This window comes from Schistocerca nitens, chromosome 2, assembly GCF_023898315.1.
Source record: "Schistocerca nitens isolate TAMUIC-IGC-003100 chromosome 2, iqSchNite1.1, whole genome shotgun sequence".
Taxonomy (NCBI): domain Eukaryota; kingdom Metazoa; phylum Arthropoda; class Insecta; order Orthoptera; family Acrididae; genus Schistocerca; species Schistocerca nitens.
The window spans coordinates 867,346,744-867,372,805 of record NC_064615.1 but is presented as its reverse complement, the minus strand read 5'-3'; the positions used below and the strand labels follow the sequence as shown (position 1 = coordinate 867,372,805).

The 26,062-nt window shown below is 44.5% G+C and overlaps 1 protein-coding gene across 5 annotated transcripts in view; it reads right to left on the bottom strand.

The window, feature by feature from the left end:
* The window catches only part of LOC126237143 (matrix metalloproteinase-24), a 169,375-nt gene that overhangs the window by 54,001 nt on the left and 89,312 nt on the right, over nt 1–26,062 (bottom strand). For all 5 annotated transcript variants that reach the window (XM_049946975.1, XM_049946974.1, XM_049946976.1 and 2 more), the window contains exon 3: nt 5,883–5,990. In XM_049946975.1, the coding sequence (XP_049802932.1) occupies nt 5,883–5,990 (108 nt within the window). The remainder of the gene's footprint in view (nt 1–5,882; nt 5,991–26,062) is intronic.

Here is a 26,062-nt window from a genome sequence, read left to right as displayed (position 1 = left end):
CTCGACTCTTCTACAAATTTCTACACCAAAGAATTTGAAAAGGCTGTGATGCTTGCGATTCACTAAATGTAGACATCACAGCTCATATACAATACTTCAAAATGAACTCTCTCTCATTTACGATTTTGATTGCCTCTCGCCTTTTCCAGAGAAACCTCGCCTGCCAATAATCATTACACCAGCTCAAACCCGTTTGAAGAGAGTAAATTTATACCATTGGCTGAAGTACTATTTCCGACATCAGAAAACTTCTTCTTTTTCTGTGTCCATCTATGAACGTTTCGTAACACGTTTCGCGCTTGTACTGTCATCGTTGAAATGGACTGAGAACATTACAGAGGTTGAAACATAGATGTAGGATGCGTCCTGTAATGATAAGTTACGTGTTCCTCATGTTGTTAGTACTACTGTTGCAATGGTTCTGTTTATTCTTGCGGCCTCCTTTTCAAAGTACTCATTATCTGCTATTTGCATGATAGATGTGCACATCGCGACGGTGGAATAAACGTATGGTTGTGAGTAGAACCAAGTTTCTGTGCTACATACAGTATCTCTCGCAAGTAGCAAGAACCGTGCTTCCACTCTCCAGATAGTTACTCTCACACTCTGTTCTTGCATGCGCTTGGTGTGGTGAACGGTGGCACGATCTAGATAACTAAATGCCATGTCAAACTTGTCTTCCTTGAATACGATGCTATTGATATCGCAAAAGGCTAGACCATTAATGTGGAAAAAGTCGAAGCTAATTCTTACATAATGCACGACTTTTATCACGTTTCTAATTACGTGGACAAGCTCAGTGCTGTTGCATTTTTCACGCAAAAGTGGAGTACACAATTATCAGATTTTGTGCCGAACGCGACCAGACTGAAAAGACGGAAACTACATCTAGCACATACAAACACGGCGCTGACGCTACAGTGCAGACTGGAATTCTCGAGAACTGCGTAATTCTGGTGGCAGCTTTAAGTGGTGTGACTCAAGTTCTCGGAAGCGTGGAATAATGGAAAAGTTCAGAGATCGTCTTGTGCACAAATTGTCAGCAACAGAAGCGCAATTAAGAAAAGACAGCACAGCTGATTTGTAGATGTAAATGTGAAAATGAAGTCCCATGCTTCTTTACAGAGCGTAGGGGAACGATGCGGGAGACCCGCACCGCCTTACTAGGCAAGGTCCTGATGGAGGTGGTTTGCCGTTGCCTTCCTCCGACCGTAATGGGGATGAATGATGATGATGAAGACGACACAACAACACCCAGTCATCTCGAGGCAGGAAAAATCCCTGACCCCGCCGGGAATCGAACCCGGGACCCCGTGCTCGGCAAGCGAGAACGCTACCGCGAGACTACGAGGGGCGGACGATTTGTAGATATTTGCTTGTTAAATTATGTAACTTCAAGGAAAGCTTAGTTCACGGGTGCGCTCATGATCTCTATATCGAGAGCTTCATTGATATTTTCTATTCTTTTCTTCGCGTCTTCTATATCTGAATGTAAATACTGCCATGGTCTTTCACGCGCTATAGTCATTACATAACATGATAAACTATATAAATCTTCTACTCGGAAGAAAGTTCGGTGATTGACTGGTGTTTAACGTAACGGAAAAATTTAGTGCGCACACTGCATTACTGTATTCTGTAAGCAAGAGGACGAGCCATCCTTTTACCCGAAGAACTGTGAGTGTGGTGTCACCGCCAGACACCACACTTCCTAGGTGGTAGCTTAAATCGGCCGCGGTCCATTAGTACATGTCGGAGCCGCGTGTCGCCACTGTCAGGATCGCAGACGGAGCGCCACCACAAGGCAGGTCTCGAGAGACGGACTAGCACTCGCCCCAGTTGTACGGACGACATTGCTAGCGACTACACGTACGAAGCCTTTCTCTCATTTGCCGAGAGACAGTTAGAATAGCCTTCAGCTAAGTCCATGGCTACGACCTAGCAAGGCGCCATTAACCATATCTGGAGAGAGTCTCACTTGTATTATCAAGAGAAGTGTACCACAAAGAATTAAAGTTAAGTATACGAGAAGCTCCGTTCTTTTCTTTATAGCTTTCATCACGTATCCTGTTTCAGACTTAACGCAAGACGGCTTGAGTTGACGCGTGCCCTTTCGGCTACGTCCCTTGTCTAGACTGTCTTGTCTAGACACAGCAGTGAGCAAATTGCTAGGCATCAACGTTCCAACACAGCAACAAGCTGGTATCAAGTAGCCGTCTGTCAAATGTGTTATTGAAGAATAACGCTAGTAGCTAAACTGTTGATTAGTCCCATCTAGCTCAACGAGCGTGACCAAGGGACTGAGACTGACGTTGCGGGTAGCCCGTCGGTTCACCCACTGCCCTTGATTGTTAAATTATGCAACTTTAAGAAAAGCTTACTTGATTGGTACGCTCATGCCCTCCAGACTGACATCATCATTGATATTTTCTACTCTTTCCTTCGCGTCTTCTATATCTGAATCTAAATACTGCTATGGCCTTTCACGCGCTACAGCCTTTACATAACACGATAAGCTATAAACCTTCTACTCGGGAAAAGCCTCCGTGATTGATGGTTAACGTAACGGAAGAATTTAGTGCGCATACTTAATTACTGTATTTTGTAAGCAAGAGGACCAGCCATCCATTTGATCGGAGAACTGTGAGCAATTTGTTAGCATCAGCGTGCCTACACAACAACAAGCTGGTTTAGGTATCAGTGTCCCAAATGTGATAATCAAGAACAACGCTAGTGCGTAAACTGTTGATTAGTTCCACCTAGCTCAGCCATCAGGCCCAAGTGACTGAGACACGTTGCGAGTAGCCCCTTGCTTCGCCCTCTGCCCTATGACCTCATTGGAAATGAGTAAAGACAGACATAAGGTGATTTATTCCAGTGTTGTTAACAGAAATTTTTCAGCATTGCTGCCGGATTTTCCCGCCGGTGAAACCAGCCTCTGACCACTCGCACCGCCTTCGAATGTGCTCGATTTCTCCAGTCAGTCCGACGTGATGTGGGGAAATCCACTTGAGTGGCAGTCAGATTCGTGCCTACAAGTCTTTTGTATGCAGTCTCTCTTGTGGACCAATTGCAGTTTACAAGTATTCTACCAATAAATCGTAGCCTGTGATTCGCTTTACGTACAACTGAATCTACGTAGCCGATGTAATTCGTATCTGTACACATTGTTACCCCCAAATATCTACTTGATGTCTCTAACTTTAGTTGTTGTTTATTAGTCTTGTAGCAGAACTGCATCAGACTAGTCGTCGAAGTGAGGACCACTACAACAGTCCTACTACCATGCTCTTATGTTTCATAAAGTGGACAACTTCGCATTCTTTATATTAAGGGCTCGTTACCAATACTCACAGCCGACTGTAATTTTATCGTGAACTATCAATAATGACCCTACGTCTTATAAACAGACTGGAGAAAAGCAACCTACGTTTGTAGCGTGTGTAGATTTAGAGAAAGCTTTCGACAATGTTGACTGGACTACACTCTTTGAAATTTTGAAAGTAGCAGGGTAAAATGCAGAAATCAAGAGATTATTTGCACATTGTTTAGAAACCAACTGCAGTTATAAAAGTGGAAGGATATGAAACAGAAGCAGAGGTTGAGAAGACAGTGAGAGAGGGCTGTATCTCCATAAAAATCTCCCGAGTTGCATTTGCAAACCATGAAGGTTAGGAAAAGACCCGAGGGAGACTTTAGATACAGAACCATACGAGGAGAGCCAGGCTGACACTCCGCAGCTGGTGTCGCAGTAGCGCCAACAGTGACCTTGTGAAACCTGAAGCGGCGGAACGGGTTTTCATTCCATTCCCGAGCAAGGTTTTTTTCCCATATTTTCCGAAGGCGCCTGGGAGTTCCTCCCTGCGCATGTGACGCTTACTCCTGCACTCGCGGCGCCCACGTCTCGGCGTCAGCAGCGAAACACCGGAGTTTCCCGCTGCTGACCGCGTCATTGGAATCAGAGCACTTCATGCCGTAAAATTCCACTCGCCGGCCTGAGATTAATACTCCCGTTCTACAGAAATACCCCGAGACTCATCCCTCGGCTGCACCTGCTCTTATTTATCTTCATTTCTTTTCGAGAACCAACGAAAATTCCAGCAATACCCAGTTTATATTTCCCTGCTCTTTAAATTACGACCTTCTATTAATTAGATAGTACCCTTCTTCATACCAAATTTGTATTTCAAGTGTGATCAGATATTTTATTATGTTTATTGTTTTGATCAAAGAACAATTTATTTCTACCTTAGCTGTATTTACTGGCGAACTCTAATTCAGCCTCGGAATATTTTCAAGTGGACAGAAAAACGTACGTCAAGCACCATGGTGCAGGCATTTTTCCACGGCCAATAACTGTTATTAAGTTAGTCCCGATTGCGACAGCTTATTGTTGTTGCGACCTTCAGTTCTTAGACTGGCTTGATGCAGCTGTCAACGCTAAACGACCCTTTACAAGCCACTTCACATGTACATAACTGCTGAAGCCTACAGCCCGTTGAATACCCTTACTGCAGTCTCGATTTAGTCGTCCTCTACGACTACCCCCCACCCTCCACCCCCCAGCAGACTTCCCTCCATTACCAAACAGACTACTCCTTGTTGCCTCCTTGTGTCCTGTCAACTGATGCCTGATTCTAGTCAAGTTGTGCCACATATTTATGTTCTCCTCCATTCCATTCAGTACTCTTCATTAATTATTCAGTCCACCCATCCAATCCTCGGAAGTCTTCTATAATGCCACGTTTGAAAAAAATTCTATTCTCTTCTTGTCTGAACAATTTATCACAGACGTTTCACTACCGTGCAGGGCTACTTTCCACACAAGTAATTGAAGAAAAGACTTCTTGACTCTAAAATGTGTATTAGACATTAACAAATTTCTCTTTTTCAGGAAGGCCCTCTCTTGCTATTGCCATTCTGCATTTTCTACAGTCTCTAGTTTCGCCATCATCAGTTACTTTGTTGCCCAAGTAGCAAGAGTCATCAACTGCTTTCAGCGTCTCATTATCTATTTCCCTCAGAATCGCCAGTTATAAATGGACTACATATAATTACCCTTGTAAAAACAGACATAATGTCTGATAGGATAGCCGCAATCAGTGATTTTACAATGTTACTTATAATCCGTCTTGACTGCAAAATGTTTATTCACATGACCGGTTTCGGTTCATCTGGAATCATCTTCGGATCTCATATTTCGGTTACAGGAGTAACCCGTCCAAATAGAGCAAATTTCACATGCTGGGTCACATCACGGGTTACTCCTGTAACCGAAATATCAGATCTGAAGATGGTTCTAGATGAACCGAAACCGGTCATATGAATAAACATTTTGCAATCAAGACGGATTAGAAGTAACACTGTAATTACCCTTGTTTTGCTTTTGTTAATGTTCATCTTATAACCTCTTTTCAATATACTACCCAGTCCGTTCAGCTTTTCTTCCGATTCATTTTCAGTCTGTGACTGAATTACAGTGTCATCGGCAGACCTCAAACCTTTCATTGCCTCTCCCTCAACCTAATTCCCTTTCCAAATAACTTCTCGGTTTCCTTTACTTGCTTGCTCAAATTAAAGATTCAGTATCATGAGCCATAGTCCTCTCTAACTACCTTCTCAAATACTGCTTCCATTTCATGTCTTTTGAGTCTTAAAAACTGCAGTCTGGTTTCTGTGCAAGTTGTAGACAGCCTTTTGTCTTCCTGTATTTTACACCTCTTACCTTCATAATTTCAAAGAGTGTGTTCTAGTCACCATTGCCAAGATCTTCCTCTTAAACTACAATACTGCCTTCGTTCGGGACACACCAGACGCTGCTGGGGTGCGGAGCTTCCTGGTCGCTGGTTGGAATGCGCCGTGCGCCGCCGCCGCCGGCTTACCTTGGAGGGCGTAGCGCTTGCTGCGCGAGCTGGCGCCGTATCCGATGCGGTCCTTGACTCCGCACCGCGGCAGGCTCATCGTCGCCTTCGTCTCCTCGTCCAGCTCGCCTGCAACAAAAGAACACGCCGCCTGTTACTCTCGCCTCTTAACGACGCCTTACATAAACTACCGCTTCCCCTGGACTGGAACACAACTGGTTGGAAATGAAAACCTGTTAACGATTCCACGTAGTACAAGAAAATGTCGTCTCTTTTAGTGCATATTCTTCTTTTTTAATTCCTCATGTTGTGTGTAACAGTCTTTTGAAGTTGCCTTGTGCATTTTTGTACTTTAGTGACAGATAAAAGCGCAAGCAGTCAGAGGGTAAAAATGGTCTCATCTATAACCAGATGTATTACAGATATAAAGAAGCGATAGATTCAGGTTGTCTGATAAAATATACAGGCAACAATTTATTTCCATATGTTTATATGCGTATCATTAATAGTGAAAGCTCGTTTTGAAACGGTTTCAACAAGAGCCTGAAACAAAAGTCCACGTAGACATGATTTCACACGTATAGCGATAGAAGCCATGCAAAAAAATAAGTTTTATGTTTTATCTACAATGTACATATTTCTAAAATTAAAACCGCTTCAGCTACGAGAATAGCTCGTCAGTTTCTATAAGCACTATACATGATAGTGCTCCTGTGGAGGTCGTGAAGACTACCAACAGCACACGCGGAGGCGTAGAGCAACTAATCTCCTTTAGTGGTATTAGGGGGGGGGGGGGGGGGGGGAGTTGATATACGATAAGAAAGACTGCCCCCTGATGTGCTACAGGGATTTGTGAAGTGTAAAAGTAGCGTCTTGCTTTGAAGGGCTTCGGTTGAAGTTCTTTTCAGTCAGCTTCTCCGTCACGCAAAACAACGGCAGATTCCAACGGTTTCCGCCTGTGTGACTTTTTACTCCTTATTACATCTCGTCTCTATGGAGAAGACAGGGTATATGTCGAACGTCAATATAGCTCCTAAATGGATGGCAGTAGGAGAGGAAATTCAGAAGGTAAACATGGCAAAATGCTTAGGAGAATGTATACACTGGTCGGACAGAAAGAATGGCTCTACGGGAGCACGAATAAACAACATGGATTCAACGTATAAACCCACTATGTATGTCTACAGAAAGAAGAATCTTTCTATCGATGTAAAATTAAGACATTAGCAGACTGGTCCGCCCCAAAGTCTTATACGCTGAGGTAACAGAGTCATGGGATAGCGATACACACATATACAGAGGGCGGTAGTGTCGTGTATACAAGGTATGACAGGTCAGTGCATTGGCATGGCTGTCATTTGCAGTCACATGATTCATGTGAAAACGTTTTCCATGTGATTATGGCCGCGCGTCAGGAATTAACGAACTTTGAACATGGAATGGTAGGTGGAGTCAGGCCCATGGGATGTTCTATTTCGGGAATCGATAGGGAATTGAGTATTCCGAGATCAACAGTGTAAAAAGTCTACCGAAAATATCAAACTTCAGGTATTACCACACACCACGGGTAGTGCTCCACTTAACGACCGAGAGCAGCGGCTTTTACGTAGAGTTTTGAGTGTTAAGAGGCGACCGGTGTGGCCGAGCAGTTCTAGGTGCTTCAGTCTGGAACGGCGCGACCGTTACGGTCGCAGGTTCGAATCCTGCCTCGGGCATGGATGTGTGTGATGTCCTTAGGTTGGTTAGGTTTAAGTAGTTCTAAGTTCTAGGGGACTGATGACCTAAGATGTTAAGTCCCATAGAGCTCAGAGCCATTTGAACCATTTTTAAGTGCTAAGAGGCAATCAACACTGCGTGAAATAGCCGCAGAAATCAATGTGGGACACACGACGAACATATCCATTAGCCCAGTGCAGTGAAATTTGGAGTTAATGGACTATGGAAACGGAAGACGGACGCGAATGCCTTTGTTGACAGTTCATCGCCTGCAGCGTCTCTCCTGCGCTCGTGACCATATCGGATGGTCCCTAGACGACTGGAAAATCGTGGCGTGGTCAAATGACTCCCGATTTCAATTAGTACGATCTGATGGCAGATTGGAGTGTGGCGCAGGTCCCCCGAAGCCATGGACCCAAATGGCACCAAAGTACTGTGCAAGCTGGTGATGGCTCCATAATGGTGTGGCCAGTGTTTACATGGAATCTAATGGATCCTCTGGTTATGTTCGGCTACTTGGAGACCTTTGCAGCTTTCTTGGACTTCATGTTCCCAACGAACGATGGAATTCTTATGGATGGCAACACGCCATGTCACTGGGCGATAATGGTTAGCGACTAGTGTCAAGAATATTCTGGATAATTCGAGCGAATGATTTCGCCACCCAGATCGCCCGACATGACTCGCATCGAAAATTTATGGGACATAATCGCGAGGTCAGTTAGTGCACAAAATCCTGGATCGGCAACACTTTCGTAATTATGGACAGCCGGCCGGAGATGCCGTGCGGTTCTAGGCGCTGCAGTCTGGAGCCGAGCGACCGCTACGGTGGCAGGTTCGAACCCTGCCTCGGGCCTGGATGTGTGTAATGTCCTTAGGTTAATTATGTTTAATTAGTTCTAAGTTCTAGGCGACTGATGACCTCAGAAGTCAAGTCCCATAGTGTTCAGAACCATTTGAACCATTTTTAGAATTATGGACGTCTATAGAGGCAGCATAGCTCAATACTTCTGCAGAGGGCTTCCAACGACTTGTTGAGTCCATGACATATCCAGTTGCTGCAATGCGCAGTGAAAAAGGAGGTCCGACACGATATTAGAAGGTATCCCACGACTTTTTGTCACCTCGGTGTAGTTTTCTACAAGGGAAATTAGATCGAGGACGAAGTCATCGTGAGCTAAGAAGAATGTGAAGTGTGAGAATGAAAGAATGTTGGACGAGGATAAATGCGAGAGGTAACAAAGCTGATCTGAATGAACGTGGTCCTCAGATGGCAAAGAAGAAAAAGCAGAGCACAAATACACTTGTCTCCCCACCGGTCAACTTGTAGCGGCACTTGGAGAAGAAGGTGAGCTGTACTGTTGGCAGGTGTCGCCCCCGCGCAGCACGAGCCCCCTCGTAACGGTACCGGCAGAGGTTGTGGGTGTCGCGGGCCACGGGGGGCGAGGTCAAGGCACCTGGTGTGTGTGACCGGCACGCCAACGCAGCCCAGCCGCCTGCTGCAGCCGGTGCCGCGTGACGCACTTCCGGTCAGCCCGGGCGGACCTCCCATTCCAGCACGTGGCCACCACCGGCCTTCGCTCCCGGTCGTCCATCTCCAGCTCGCTGGCAGCCGTCAGCGAGAAAACGACAACATGACTTCTCCGGGTTTTGCAACGACTGTGAGCTGGGGCGCTGGGTTGTGGCAAGACAGCCAGTCTTCCGGTACAACAGTACTTGACGCGGCTCCCGAACAAGACCGACGCCCTACGCACCGGAGACCTTTCGGTGCCCCTTTTTCCCATCCGCCAGTTCTCTTTTGTTTTGGGCTGTCGACGTCTTTGGATTTCATACTTTTCCTGTCGCCCAAAAAAATTAGGATTCTATACTACAAAAACTTAATCAGTAATGGAATTGGTGAAGGAAACATATCATATAGAAAGATAGTCTACCTTCTTCAAAAAACAATAGTAGCTATAGTCCGGTTCACGAACGATGGCCGTTCGCAAAGGCCGAGACGTGAAATCGGATTGCACTGTTGCCGATTCCAAGCGACAGTTGCAGTTCGCGCATTCACTTGCCTTGCGCTTGAAGAGGGTGTTGTTGGGTTGTTTTGGGGAAGGAGACCAGACAGAGAGGTCATCGGTCTCATCGGATTAGGGAAGGACGGGGAAGGAAGTCCGCCGTGCCCTTTGAAAGGAACCATCCCGGCATTTGACTGGAGCGATTTAGGGAAATCACGGAAAACCTAAATCAGGATGGCCGGACGCGGGATTGAACCGTCGTCCTCCCGAATGCGAGTCCAGTGCTTAACCACTGCGTCACCTCGTTCGGTGCGCTTGAAGAAAACGTGTATCCTGCAAATGACGCCTCCCACTGTCCTATGTAGAGGTCGTCGCTTACCGCCACCATCAGCGATGATAATTCACAACAAATCGCTTAAAAATTTCGAAATAACTTGATACGATTACATTTAATACTCGCATTGGCTGCAACATTCACGGCAGAGCGCCTTAGAACACTATTGACCGCTCATTGACTATCGGAGAGTGTGTGGCTTAAGTGCGCAGAAGTCCGCCCCCGGTAGCTGAGTGGTCGGCGCGACAGAATGTCAATCAAAAGGGTCCGGGTTCGATTCCCGGCTGGGTAGGAGATTGTCTCCGCTCTGGGAGTGGGTGTTGTGTTGTTCTAATCATCATCATTTCATCCCCATCGAAGCGCAAGTCGCCAAAGTGGCGTCCAATCGAAAGACTTGCTCCCGGCGAACGGTCTACCGAAAGGGAGGCCCTAGTCACACGACATTTATTTATAGTGCGCAGAACGAGCCTAAACTGAACCGCCCCGTTCGTGACTCCAACTATAAAACTCCCAGTGAAGACAACTGACAAGCGAAGCAAAACCAGTTTGGGCACATATAGATGCGTAACACAACTACACAGCACTTGCGATCAGCGATATTAACAATCGTTGCCAATTGAACTCGAGAATGAACCAGTCGCTAAGCAGGCGAGAGCGCCGCTGGCTGTTTTCAAGAGTTTTGTCAAATTATTTGACAGTGTGTTGCTTTTTTTACGGTTTCTTCAAACATAGGTTGTGCGTGAAGTGTTTGAGAGAAATTTTGATAGACTACCGATTTCAAAAACTAGCTTGGCCGTTTACGCATATGTTTGTCAAACAACAGCCGATTGATTGCCAGACTATTATCTACAACTCTGAGACCTGGCACCTGGAGCAGATTTCGAAGATTAAAACTTTCATCTTGCATTGGTCGCTAGTGTCAAAATATTTCTCGATACTTACACGCCGATGTGACAGCTGCTTCAAAAACAAGGTTAAATTAACTTGGTTAGTCTGCGTGCTTGTTTTACAAACGAGTGGATAGCGAAAGGGGAATTTGAGAAACAAGTCAGATCGTGTACAGCGGCCTTTACCAGAAGCGGGAAAACAGTGCTTCCGCTCGTTCCCTTCCTGCCCCGCAGCTGCCTATGGTCTTTTGTTATTGGCCGTCTGTGAAATATTGCGTCATTGTTAGCTTTGTTTCATTGTTCACCGTTTATGGTCTCCCATTTCCATTGTTTTTATGTACAGCATAAGTACCAAAGACAAAAATTCCAGGAAACGTACGAGAAAATTCAGCCACTGGTTACTTTTTAACGGAACAAAACTAACCGTGTATAGTAAAGAAAAACGCATTTGAATAGTTGCATAGACAGTACCAGTATTATTAACTGTCGACGCAGCTGCTACTGATATCATCTGGACACAAATGGAGAAATTGATCGATAGTGTTCGGGAAGTATAAGTGGATTGAAGAGATGAAACAATCGGATATATTAACGTAGCACGAACTTCAAGTAACAGTGAAATTATTAATGTAATTACAAAGGTTCGCGTCAACAAGATTCGAAATGCTAAAGCCCATTACGCCACCGATCCTAATTCAGTGTTTGTCGGTTCCGAGAGGGAAGCGGAATCATACTGTAGACATAAAACCTGCACAGCTAAATGGTTTCACCGTAAACCTGTACTCAGTACGCCGGATATGAAACCAGTTGTGCTCTGTGATGTGCTTAAGACCACGCAACAGCGACCCACACCATCAGATATATTCCTCATAGTGTGAGGCGGATAACAAGTGAAGTCGACAGCGGTGCACCAGAAGTTAAGGGCAGCCGTCATCACAGCACAGAGGAATATGCGACGCGAATCACGTGCGCTAAGAACAGGTGTCCCTTGTGTTGAGGTCGTTTGTATTCCGATGCACGGAGACGATATGACACTTGATGCCGCACGGAAACCAGGAAGAGCCTCGTAGCAGGGTTACGTCAGGCCAGCGTTGCGTTATTATGACCTCAGACACCGAGGTAACGTGAGAACGAATCCATTCTGGGCAAAAATAGTGATAATGGCAGATAAATGTGCAGTAGTGTCTCTACTACAACATGGAGGACAAGAAGAAAAGGCTGTACTGGAATTTCCGCAGTCACCATCGCCGGAACTGGTCTGATTTGGTACTCTGAAGCCAAAAGAAAAATAAAACAAAGCAAAACTGAACCTAAGATGACCTACTGAGTTTATCCCCTGTCCAGAAGGGTCTTCATAAGCAAAAATGGACTTCAAATTTCGGCGGCCGAACACCCCGCATGGGGTCTCCCGGCCAACAATGCCGTACGATCATTTCATTTCATTTCATAAGCAACATGCCCGATTATCAAAATTTCAACGTGGCGCTCTACGGCAACGAGAGTATAAGCTCAAAACTATCTAAATGACGTCATCATACAACAAGGGTAACATTTTTATCCTCGGCTGCAATCTTACACACATTTGCTGTAATGCTATTGAAATCGAACTGAGTTACTTTTCAACAATGTATGAAACAACTGGGAGAAACGAACGAAAAAAACACTAATGAAATTTTTAAAAAACTGTGTCCAATTATGTATTGCCGTGAAATTTGATTAATAAAACCTGAAGTCGAAAGTACAGTTCAAGCGGCTGAAATGAAATTTTTGCGGGAGTTACGGCACTTACGAGGTGGTTGTTGTTGTTGTGGTCTTCAGTCCAGAGACTGGTTTGATGCAGCTCTCCAAGCTACTCTATCCCGTGCAAGATTCTTCATCTCCCAGTACCTACTGCAACCTACATCCTTCTGAATCTGTTTAGTGTATTCATCTCTTGGTCTCCCTTACGATTTTTACCCTCCACGCTGCCCTCCAATACTAAATTGGTGATCCCTTGATGCCTCAGAATATGCCCTGCCAACCGACCCCTTCTTCTAGTCAAGTTGTGCCACAAATTTCTCTTCTCTCCAATTCTATTCAATGCCTCCTCATTAGTTATGTGGCACAATATGAGAGTAACTGAAGTTCTTTGACGTGGATTGTATTTACATATTTTACGAGAGTTTGCTAAACCTAGCTCTCTAGTGGCAGTCACAAGGAAAGAGCAGTTAGATAGGTCATGAGAAAGTTGGGACAATGGACTGGAATGGTCAAGAGTTCCTAATTCATGATGGAGTGATGAAGACGATGATGACATAATTTTTAAAAATGTCTGCGCTGATCGTTAAGGTGTTCTTTCTCCCATAAGTACGTTCAAAAATGGCTCTGAGCACTATGGGACTCAACTGCTGTGGTCACAAGTCCCCTAGAACTTAGAACTACTTAAACCTAACTAACCTAAGGACAGCACACAACACCCAGCCATCACGAGGCAGAGAAAATCCCTGACCCCGCCGGGAATCGAACCCGGGAACCCGGGCGTGGGAAGCGAGAACGCTACCGCACGACCACGAGATGCGGGCATATGTACGTATTTAGGCTAATAGCCTATGTGCGCGAGAAACGCGGTCATCTGCTCTTAAACTGGTTCGCTCGGACACACTTTCACACATCAAATAATAATTGCAATAAAAAAGACATGCAGACCGATTATTAACCAGAAACGCTGCAATTTGGTACTCATTAATATTCAATGACGTATTTTACGGTACGTTCAGTAGTCATCTAAATACTGGACGAGTGCAGAAAGATTAACGTGATTAGAAGTTAAAGTTTCATGTCTTGATTTCTAGAAGGGTAAGTCTGAAAGTTTCCGATGTGACTCACCTGCACTGTAATATACGTATTAGCTCACGGTAGTATAGTGTGCAATCACGTGTTTTCCTGCAAGTTGCCATGGCCTTGTAAACAACAGCTGTTAAGCCTTTCCAGAAAACCTTCTCTGCAGGCAAAGCACAGTACCACGAATGGCGTTTTGTCTGGAAGAGCTCTGCTCATCAGAGTAACCTCTAGACAAAGCTACACTGCTAAGATGTCATTTGGAGCATATGTGACTTTTTACACTGAACACTGACGTTTCGAGCTTCAACCGACCAACTCAAGGAGCAAGACCGGCTACTTTACCAATAATAAAGAAAAGTACCGGTATGTCCAGGTTGTTGGTTTTCATACAGGAAAAAAATTGTTGACACAGTGTTACATCTAGAGAATCAACAGCAGCAATCCATCGTAAAACAACTGAAGTGAAACTATATTACCCAGATAGAACTGGTTTCTCACTTGTCCCGGCTAGCATTCTGAAAAGGGATGTGGTTTGATCAATCTCTCTACCCCCACCCCGTCGCCCTCAACTAAGATACAACGCTGACACAATTGTAATATCCTCAGGGCGCAACACAATTCACGAATCAAGGTGAACACTCGTTTATTCCTCTTTGAAATGTCTTCTATCTGGATTCCTATCTTGTTCGTATTACGCTAGACCTCTTGAAGTGTAGACTTCTTTAAGTACTCGATCATGTGTTATTCATTACTTTTTTATTTTTTATATTCCGCGCAGTCGGTAAACGTTCCTAGTCCATTTCTACACTTCATCTGCACTTATATAATTATGCAAACGTTTGTGGCGTGCTTACAGCGCGACGTAATTTACATTCTCGCAGTGACAATGCCAGAATGGTTGCGCACTTGACCACCGGAAATCCGTGACATTAGTGTTTCCGGGCCAACCGAATGAATTCCATCGCTGCTACAAAAGACCAGCGGTAATTGTTTCGTTTTCAGTGCACAAAGCTACAAACATTCCCATAATCATCTGGAGTTCTGTGCGCCAGTTCTCTTACATGTGTGCCGGCCGGAGTGGCCGTGCGGTCCTGGGCGCTACAGTCTGGAACCGAGCGACCGCTGCGGTCGCAGGTTCGAATCCTGCCTCGGACATGGATGTGTGTGATCTCCTTAGGTTAGTTAGGTTTAATTAGTTCTAAGTTCTAGGCGACTTATGGCCTCAGAAGTTGAGTCGCATAGTGCTCAGAGCCATTTGAACCTCTTACATGTGTAACTGAACATGAGAGGGACAATTGGGAGTTCAATGTGTTTGAAAGAATTATGGAATACATTCACATAATAAATATCTCCTCAGAGTCTTAGACTTTTTTTGGCAAAGCAACAGAATTGTGGTTCTTCGGATGTTGTTTCGAAAGCTCTTATTTTTTTAGGCGAAGATACATACATAGCAAAATTATCACGGATTGGCGACATGAATTGTTACCTGCCGGCCGGAGTGGTCGTGCGGTTCTAGGCGCTACAGTCTGGAGCCGAGCGACCGCTACGGTCGCAGGTTCGAATCCTGCCTCCGGCATGGATGTGTGTGATGTCCATAGGTTAGTTAGGTTTAATTAGTTCTAAGTTCTAGGCGACTGATGACCTCAGAAGTTAAGTCGCTTAGTGCTCAGAGCCATTTGAACCAATTGTTATCTGACTTAAAGGACGCTCTACATCGGTTACAGTCTTTTGAAAAAATTCTGTTGTCACACGCTGTACACTATACACATTGAAAATGTGCAGGATGTTTTCCTTGCCGAACTTCTTTCTGGAGTAGTTCAGTATTTTGCATGTGTCTTACTTTGAAGAAGGCAAATACTATTACAATAAGGTAATGTGCACCGTTTATGGATAATACGTGAGATTCTGCGGATCGGAACAGTGGAGTAAAACTCTCTTTTCAGTCTTTTTTAAAATTTGAGTGTTTGTCGAAAGCAAGGTTGCTGGGAGGAACGGTACATCAAAAAAGTTGTATCATATTTCTGTTTTTACTGGGCCTCTAGCTGCCGTACTATTTAATATATTTAAAAACTACACGATTATTATAAGCACTGCTGTATTAATCGGATTCACGCCTTTTCCCTAGAAGTGAAAATATAATTTTACTTTTACATTCTATAGGCCATGTTACCAGAAATAACAAGGGCACTCAGCAAAAGTTTCGTCACCACTATGCAAACAGCATTTGTATACCACGATATGTGACTGCTTGTACTGAAATACTGTAGTCGATCTGGACCTCGGAAACTAAAACGACTCGCGCTACTTCCGCATGGTTCCCAACCAGGGCGTTACGCTGCGAACAATGGATTTCCGTTCGTGTTTGTAATTAGGCGGGGGACAATGCACCATTCTCTGTGTGTCCGCAAGACTATGGTGTCCTACGTGGGATATGTCCCCACGTACACCGAATGTTTATTGTGACGGTTGTAGCATGGCAGCGTCTCTCCGCTAAATTCTCCCATAATTGCTCCGATGGAACATTAATGATAGCGATATCTCTATGAGTACATCTATATACCCTCCTCCTTCTATGAACAGTCTTCTGCTCTGACCTCACAGCTACCGAGGTAGAAAAACTGCCACCAAATTGTATGATAAGTAGGGCTACAAACAGTGCCTATGTTCCATGCACGGTGTGAGGATGGATGAATCGCGCTGTAAACAAGTTACTCGCAAAAGCATTCCTCACGCTTTGTTTTGAATAGCCATCTATTACTTTTATAGCGTCTCGTAATAGTTTTCGTTCAAATTTAAAACGAATTTTTCGTCCTGAGTATTAGTATACCGGAGTTTTGTTTTTGATGGCGAGTTTCTGTGTCTCGCAGTAGTCCATTCATGTCGGATATTCTAAAGCATATGTCATTCGGGAGGACGACGGTTCAATTCCGCGTTCGGCCATCCTGATTTAGGTTTTCCGTGATTTCCCTAAATTACTCCAGGCAAATGCCGGGATGGGTCCTCTGAAAGGGCACGGCCGACTTCCTTCCCCATCCTTCCCTAATCCGATGAGACCGATGACCACGCTGTCTGGTCTCCTTCCCCAAAACCAACCAACCATCTAAAGCATATGTTGAACTAGCATCTTTCTCCGCCCGTCACAATGATGTCAAGAAAATTCGCGTTTCGCTGCGAACGAAGCAATTGAAATCGACTTTCAACTGACTTTCAGAAACAAGGCAGCCTCAACCGAGATCAAACGGAAATAAAGGAAGCAGATGTTCTTGAGAAAAAATAACAATTTTACCTTTTGTTATTAAACTCGTGTCTTCATATTCCAAAGAAAGTCCGTACGTTTGCTAACGAGGGACTTGCACGATAGGATTTAATACGGACGTCGCTTTTGAAAGACGGAATGTCGACACGCGTAACGGATGACTTTCATGTTGCTGCGAGTCAAGATGCGACTTACGACTTCGAGGAGTTGTGTCAGAAAGGCCGCATAAGGACTCCGTGGTACTTTGGCAGTAATGGTCGATGATTCTGCGGCCTGGCTGAATAATACCTCCATGACAGCGATGGAAGCCCGTGTGGGTTGTGCAACTGGTATAAATAACCCGTCAACTGACGTCATCGAAGCGAAGCGTGCGTGCTGGGAGCCCGCTTTCTACCAAACCTGTTCCTTCACCGCCTTCGGGGAATAGTCTCGGAAAACGGCACAAGGCTGGTACGGAAAGGGCGCACAGATTCCGAGATAACCGCCTCTGGTGCACGTGAAGCAGAGCGCACGTCATCGACTGGTATGTTTGTCTAACATTCCGCCAGACTACATACTCAGGCTGTACACGTAATAACTTTTTAACTGAAGTCAGCCTCATACGCTTACTGCGACTGCCAATCCGCACTTTGTTTGAAATCTGGATTTGTTTTCATCATTAGTAACTGGTAGAAATACCGCACTCAGGTTGTATGAATCTTGGTTTCGCGCCGGCGTATACTTTCTTGCTCACCTTGAACGGAATTCGCCCTTGGACCTTGTGGCAGAGCTGAGCAGGAAAGAAGCGTTGTACAACTCAAGAACGTACATCAAGCACTCGACTCATTGCTTAGACAATTTGCGTGTGTTCATCTCCTATAATAGAGTTAGTTGTCTTTCGTCAGAACACATTTTGCTGACACTTCCTCGCTCACATCTTTGTATCGTATGAAACAGTAAGAAAATGCGGGAAACGGCTGGAAGTGAATTCCACAGATTAAGCGATTGAATCTACTGACAGTATAGGAACATAATAGTGGCAACAAACATAAGGACAGATCTTGGCGTGCCGTCGACGTGGAGATCATCCGAACAGGGTGGTAGTATAGATTGACAGACGTGTGGAGATACAGGATTTGGAAATTCCCGTTACAAACTTCTATGGCTTGAAGAGCGGAGTGAGTACATAATATTTTGAATAGGAACCCATGTTCGGGAATGTACCGTTTCCATTCTACGACGGTTTCAGTCCAGATGTGTAACGCGTCCACTTCTGCTGAGAGAAGGAGAAAAATCTCAAAGTTGCTTGTCCTCGTATGCAATAGGGCAGACAGAATGACATACGTACAATGACTGTGACAACGTCGGTGGTCGCCACATTTTTGTGAACGTGCATGGTACATCTTATGCTGCGTTGTGTGAGAACGGTGACCGAATGCAGTTGTGTCAGGACGTCATTGTCTTGCGTAGATTGCACGGTTGCAATATTGTCGAAAGAGAAACTGTAAATAGTTTGTAAAAATCATATAATTTTCAGCTTTCGCGATGACTAAAATGCCATTCCAGTGTGCTTGTTCACTACTGTGCTGATGAAAAATGTAGTTTAAAACAGCATCGGATCTGAATACAGATACTAACAAGTGTTTTTGATCTTCCTCGGTCATGCGCAGCCTGACTCAAAAGCCACGATATTCGATACCTTCCTTCCAAACATAAGACCTCCTACACTGAGAATTGATTTTGATAAGAATGTAGACCGCCAAAGGCAAGGAGTTCGGTTTCGAGACCTAGTACGTAAGCTGGAACGTTCATATAGTGCTTTTGTTCAGGTTCTGATGTTTTCAGCAACCAAATTTAGCACTAACTTTTCGAGCTAGGGTGTGAAGATCTTCTTGTGGCTTTGTTGGACTTTTCTCAGTTTTCATTCTGAAGGTATTTATATGGCAACCACGAATAATTTAAGTCGGTTTACCGGTGGTAGTATCTGAACCAGTCTCCCCTATAACAGGGGCCAGCGCAGCGCCTTAGCAGCTGCAGCACGTCAGCCGGTGTTTCCCAACATAGTGTCGGTCATTTCTGGATCTTTGTCGGCGCTGACAACTACTTGTTTGGTACCCGCACGGCCTCCTGTATGCGTGTCCACGAACAGGCTTTCCCGCAGTCAGAGGCGGAGCCCGTGTTTACAGGTTGACGTAAGACGGCGACTAAGTGAACCTCTGGCTTCCTTGCATAACCCTGACATCGGCACATCTGTTCGCACGCCCCCACGACACAGCGCAACTGCCTAGCGCTAGCCCCACCACCATGTTCCTTGCGGCTTGGCTCACATCACAGCTACGACACAAATACTTTACCCTATATATACATTCTTCGAGAGTGTCTTTGCACTGACTATTCTATTTTTATATAGAATATTTTGGCATCTAGATTTTATGTACAGTAAATTCGGTGTCACGGTAGTATGGACCTATTAACAGGCAGTTTTAGGTAGGGCTTGTTTAGAACCATGACTGCGTAAGATACCGGTAGAAGTCGGGTATGTACTGCATGGTTCATCGGCCTGGAAACCTCAGCAAGAAATTGTGATAGCTGTTACGGAATGCATTGATCTGTGCGCTGAACGGGGTTCCCTTTTCTTAATCTGAAATGAGTGTAGAGGCTTCTCGAGGTCCATTGCAGGGTTCGAGTACTACTCACGCTTTACCAGTTTTCAGAATTCTTCAATCTGCAGTGATGTACATGACAGCGATCGATAGTTTAAAAACGCCCCACGCTTTCAATCCAACCCTTCAATCTGCCAGTGTTTTTATCCTGTTTCTTGGCAAGAAGTTCATGTTTTCACATTAATTTTAAGTAAAGATGCTATTTCTCAGAGTCTTCCTCACATTAATGCAACTATAGTTCAACCAGTTCTATACATGAGATACTACCAAGTGTTCTTGTATGATGGCCATTATTTTCAACCTCCGATCGCTCGCGAAATTAAAACCACAGTGAAAATCCGGAGAGGCTTTGCGCAGATGTGTTGCGCAGTGTCGCAAGTAAGCCCGTCCATCGCGTCATGTCCCACTTCTCAGTCCTGTGCACACAGTGAGCACGTAAAGATGTCTGGAAAGTAGTGTCTTCCCCCAAGTGTGAAGTCCTACCGAAGGGCTTCGCCTTATTAAATGCAGCTCACATAACATAACTGTCATACATTTTCTTCTTCATAGCAGTTCTCGCCCTCACGCTGCAGATGCAACGAAGACGCACCTGCAGCGTTTTCGATGCGAAGTCTTTGATCACCCTCCATACAGCTCGGACTTGGCTCCCTCTTGAACTGCTGGCTACGAGGACAGCATTTTAGCACAGACAACCAGCTGCAGACCAGTGTGTGGAATTGGCAGAAATCGGGGGATATTTTTAAGTTGGTACCACGTAACGACAAATGTCTAGGCCGCAGTGGCCACCACGTAGAGAAGTAGCTGGAAGACGCAACAAAATTTTTGCCTCGTTATATTTCCAGTCATGGAGCACAACGATTATTTGTAATTAGGTAATTAATTTTGGTCGTTAATGACCATCTTGATGTATGAGAAGAAACTTTTTTTTGATTTTCACTGTAGTTTCCATTTCGCGATTGACTGGAGGTTGAAACAAAAAACAGACCTCGTACAATAGGTGTCCTGGCAGGAGGATAGCCTTTTCCCACAAATTATGCAAGTTTTCAGCCTGACTGAGCTCCCGACTGCACTGAATAAATATGAAGCATCAGGCCAGTCTCAGACAAAGGAACGCGTCCACATTAAGCAGAGCTCCCGACCGTTCTGTTTCGCGACCTTCGCTCGCGCACTCGATGTCCTTTCGCGTACTACGGTTCTGGGTGAGTCGCAATTTGTTTACAAAGCCAGCCCATCAAATCTTCTCTTCAGCGAGAAGTTTTGGCAGTAGTGCGTAGTTAGTAAACGCCGTTTGGAGCCCTCAGATCAAGGAAGTGGTAGCAGGTGGGCACAATTGCCGAGGTCGGGGTACCTGTGCGGACGGCGATCGACTAAGCTCACGGCTGACTCTGCCAGTCACGGCGGCCGGCTTTCTCAGAAGCGATGCGGCGCCTCTCACGCAAATGCCCGTAGCGTGAGTCGTCATTCCATCACCACACATTGCGGAATGTCCTAGCTCTTTTTTTTTCAGGCTTACGTGATGTGTCTTGCATCAGCAGTCTACACGAACGGATTTCCGAATACCTGGCGTGGCCGTTGATCATTTCGCCTGAAACTCATTAGTGCAGTCCGTGACATGATTGTCCGACCGATTTGTTGGAAATTCGGGTACAATTATTGTTACCCGAAATCTGTTCAGTCTGAGCCACATAATGGCGTAGTATAACGGTCACCTAGAATTTTTTTCCAGTTATTCCCCTCACGTTCATAAGCGTGCGCAACGCTCTACAGTAATACATGATTAATTAAGTTCCAGCCCGCATCTCGTGGTCGTGCGGTAGCGTTCTCGCTTCCCACGCACGGGTTCCCGGGTTCGATTCCCGGCGGGGTCAGGGATTTTCTCTGCCTCGTGATGGCTGGGTGTTGTGTGCTGTCCTTAGGTTAGTTAGGTTTAAGTAGTTCTAAGTTCTAGGGGACTGATGACCATAGATGTTAAGTCCCATAGTGCTCAGAGCCATTTGAATTAAGTTCCACGTATCATTCTTTATTAGACGGTCGTCATCGCGTACCTTGTACCCTAGAAAGGGTTTACCCATGAGTCAAACATACCACATTGCAGTGCCGGTGTTGTTGAGAAGACCGGTATGCATGCATCTCCGAAGGAATAGGCACTACGGCTACTACAGCCGTTATGGAATACACGAAAAGTATTCGCGATTGCGAATACGAACCACTATCAGGTATACAAGGGATTGACGACACTGAAAATTTGTGTCGGACCGTAATTCTAATCCGCATTTCCTGCTTTATGCTAGCGGCCATCTTAACCGCTTTGGTTATCCGTGCACGAGTGACGGCCAGCCCAAACTTCGATAAGTGATCGTTGACGTGTCAAAGCCTGCAGTCGTATACACATTATATAATTTCAGTACAGGAGAGAACATTTTAATTGAAAGTCACTGCCTGTTATCGGCGAATAAGTACAATATTGTAGCGCCAGTGCAACATTTCCCGTAAAACGGGAAATCTGGGTTCGAGTCCAGTTGTTTCGTCTGACGTTTCTCTGTTCAATAGCCATTACTGTTGTAATTTTACAGTTTTACTGGATTTTAATCATACTGTCTTTATGTGGCTCGAGCGCCTCAGTTCAAGAGGGATGTAACATGTTTTACATAACGAAGTAACCACTTGTTCTTCTGAAGATGATACCCATAGCGGGACCGAAACCTGGGTAGAGTCTAAAAATAAAGAAAAAATGGCTACTGTTTGGCTATGTACTTCATTAATTGCAAGTATGACTATTTATAATTTCATAGACACCAAAAGCACTTATTTCCTCACAGTTTGATACCGGTATCGTTTTAATGTGTACGCCATCAAACTCAGTAACTTAACTCCTAGCTCTGACACTAATACTTTTTTCCCAAAAGGTAGGAAGCGAGAGGAGGTGCTGGCGGAAGTAAACTGTGAGGAGAGCTCATGAGTTGTGTTTGGGTAGCTCAGCTGGTAGAGCACTTGCCCGCGAGAGGCAAAGGTTCCGAGTTAGAGTTTCGGACCAGCACACATTTTTAATCTGCTAGGAAGTTTCAAGAAATTTGTTGCGTTTCTCAACGTTTAGTTGGCAGTTTTCGCTCATCAGCTAACATGGTGACTATGTTAATTGAAGGTAGCTATTATTGCCGTTCCAGAGAAGCTGTTACCATGTGCAAGGGATTCAGATTCTCTTAAGGTGAAATGCGTTTCCTTGATTCCAAGCGTCTGTGCCACGTGCGTACTGAAAGTATTCTCAGATACATTCGTAGTTACTCCTGGGAACAGTGGGCTTCGCATTTATTCTTTTGTATTCATAGACACTATCATAGCTGTGGCTTCTAAGGTATGATGTTACTCTCCTATCTGTTCCTAAGAAGCCATATCATTAGCACTGAGCTGAACCAGTGACATGATTGAATTTTGATAGAGAACTGCAGAGATTTAATGGTTCTCTTGGGAATGTTAGCGTTCATTTACTGTGTTGATTCACTAATTAAAATGTGACGACTATTGCTGTAACGTCATTCTGCAGCCGACGAGACCTGCAGCGGAAAATGTAGCACACTGTTCCAAAGAGTTTGAAGACAGCGTTTTTCATTTATTAAATATATCACTTTTCCTAAAGATTTTGGTTTCTTTGCTGGGACGGAAAGATACGTAAGAGTTTAGTGGAATATCGTAGATGGAGATAACATTCATTGCGAGAAGTAATGAAGATCGGAGGAATTTATACGTCTTAAACAGCAACGCAAGTCGAAACAAGAAGCGGGCACCGCACGTGGAGAGATACGCACGTAGTAAGTGGCGAGAGGTTGTGTCTGCTCCCCGGGGTCGCCCGAGGCAGCGGGGTGAAGGACGGACTTACTATCGCGAGGACACGAGCGTACCCGCATACAGCAGCGGCGGCTGGCGTCCACTCATTCTGCTGTGATCGCAGCTTCTACCATTTGCGCAATTCGCCATTAGTACCAAAGCATTTCTCTTAAAAATTACGTAGCCCTGACATCGTTTGAGAAATTTGTCTTTCTCCCTCTGCTGTAATATTAACGACAGAGAGGTAAGGAGGGGGAGAGAGATGCCGATCTCGTATCTGAAGCGTGTATCAACGTGCTATCGTGTATCTAAATAGCTGTACAGCGTATACTTCGTCCAAGGCAGCAATCAGATCTACAGCTTCGGTTGTTTCGAAATGCAGCAAGCTTTAGCGAGTCTGGAATGTCACGTGCTGCAACCAGTTAACCTGTTGTACTGTAGTACTCCGCTTGCGACTTCAAAAAATAAATGGTTTGGAATATATGTCTCAACCGATGAAAATCTGTTAAATATAGACTCATGTCCTGGTACTTCGGTTAATACTTTGCCATTTGTGACATTTACACCGACGATTTACAGGATTGACAATTAACTGCTCTATGATATCGGCGTATTCTGACAATAAACGTTGTAATGGAAAAACATATTGTCACGGGAGAAATCAGCATTTGCTAGTTCAGTTTTTCATTCATTTCCATGACGCTCTTCCGGTATACGTTCAGCACCCTCTGTAAGTCCTGTTCGGTAAGAGTCCCATACACTTGAGCCATATTCCAGGAACTGTATCACGAGTGTTTTGCAAACAAACTACTGAACTACTGTCTGCCGACTGCCTTACCTACTACTCAGCCTATGTGATCGTTCCACTTCATTTCTCGAGACATTCTTACACCCTGGTATTTGTGTGATTTGACGGATTTCAGTTGTGAAATTGTGGATTTCCCCCACTCACACTGTAGTAATCAGTAAGTTACTACTTTCTTTCCTTTTGTTTAGTACACAGTTTTAAAGTACTGAATATTTAAAGCAAACTGCCAATCTTTGCATCATTTTCAAATGCTATCAAGACCTAACAGAAAATGCGTGCAGCTTTTTTCGGACAGTGCTGTGAAAGATTTAAAGTTACTACGATTATGGACTGACAGGTCATAAATACACGATATTAAAAAGGCAACACGCTTGCTCTGAGCAGCCTAATGCAAGTCAAAATCGTTAAATTTCCTGTATGACAATCATGTTTGGACTACAATTTGTATTCGTTATAAAATTCAAACGCCTTTTTCTTGCTGCGATGTAATATTTTCTCGCGTTCCAGACATGTATTAAAGATATCTTAGGTGAATCTTTTTCTGGAATAAAAGAGATATGTTTTTACGTCTCTTATTTACACATTCCAAACAGTTCACACATCCGCCTCAAGATCGTTTGGTCTTTTTCTTTTGATATTTCGTTTGTTCTTAGCTGAGTTATGTGAAACACTTCAGTGACCAGTAAAGGACCTCAGATTTATAGTATAAGAACTGTGAGAATTTTTTAGCAACAGAGGACAGACAGTGTTATGACAAAAATCTTCACAGTTTTCGTAGCTACTATACATATGGAGTTATCCATTATCCAGTCATTAGGAGAAGAATATTATATGAACGTAGCAGTCATACCGCCATATTATGACTCTGGGGTAAAAAGACACGAAACTCCAGATAGCAAAATCAAACAGTGAATTTCCGACGGCAAAGAAAAAGATCTTAAAATACCGGAAAACGACTTTCTATATTTAAAAAAAAATGTGGACGACTGACGAGAAAAGAACGGAACAACGGATTAATAGAGAACAAAAATAGTTCATAGCCCACGTAAGATACGTCTCAAATTATTGTAAGACGAGCAGTGGAGAGTTACACATGATTTAACTAAGAAAAAATGAAGTATGAAAAAAAGAATGACATCGACGTGAATATGTTCCGATTTTTCGAAAAAAATAGTGGAAGTACGCCCTCTGATTTATCTTCAGATGAGAGGAAACGCAGATTTTGGTACGAAAGAAAACAGCTGTGAATATCATCCTTGTGGCCTATTCATGTAGTTAGTGAGCTGTTTCGAATTAATAAATGTAAATAGAATTTTTTTTTTAATTTCATAACAATCCACTCACTTCCCGAGCACGGGGTCCCGGGCTCTATTCCCGACGGGGTCAGGGATTTTCACCTGCCTCGTGATGACTGGGTGTTGTTGTGTCGTCTTCATCATCATTCATCCCCATTACGGTCGGAGGAAGGTAATGGCAAACCACCTCCACTAGGACCTTGTCTAGTACGGCGGTGCGGGTCTCCCGCATCGTCCCCTACGCTCTGTTAAGGAGTATGGGACTTCATCATCATCAACAACAATCCACTGTAGATGACTCCATAAGAAGCGAAACGGGTCTATGTAACGTTAATAAATATTATACTGCAGCAGAAAAAGGTGTCTGAAGTTACGAAAGGAATATTTATATACTTTCTGGGGAAATGGCCACAGCAACAAGCTAGTTGACATATTTTGTGTTCACAATTATTCTTAAACGGGTCTATGTGCAGCAAAGCATGCTCAGAGCTTTGGAAGGAGCTCTGTATCCTGACCGTTTAAAGCAGCTATTTCCCGCGGCGTCGCCGCCTTTCCGAGCAGACTAGCTATACGGCGTTTCCGGAATTTGCAGCGAAGGCAATTACGCAACAGGGAACG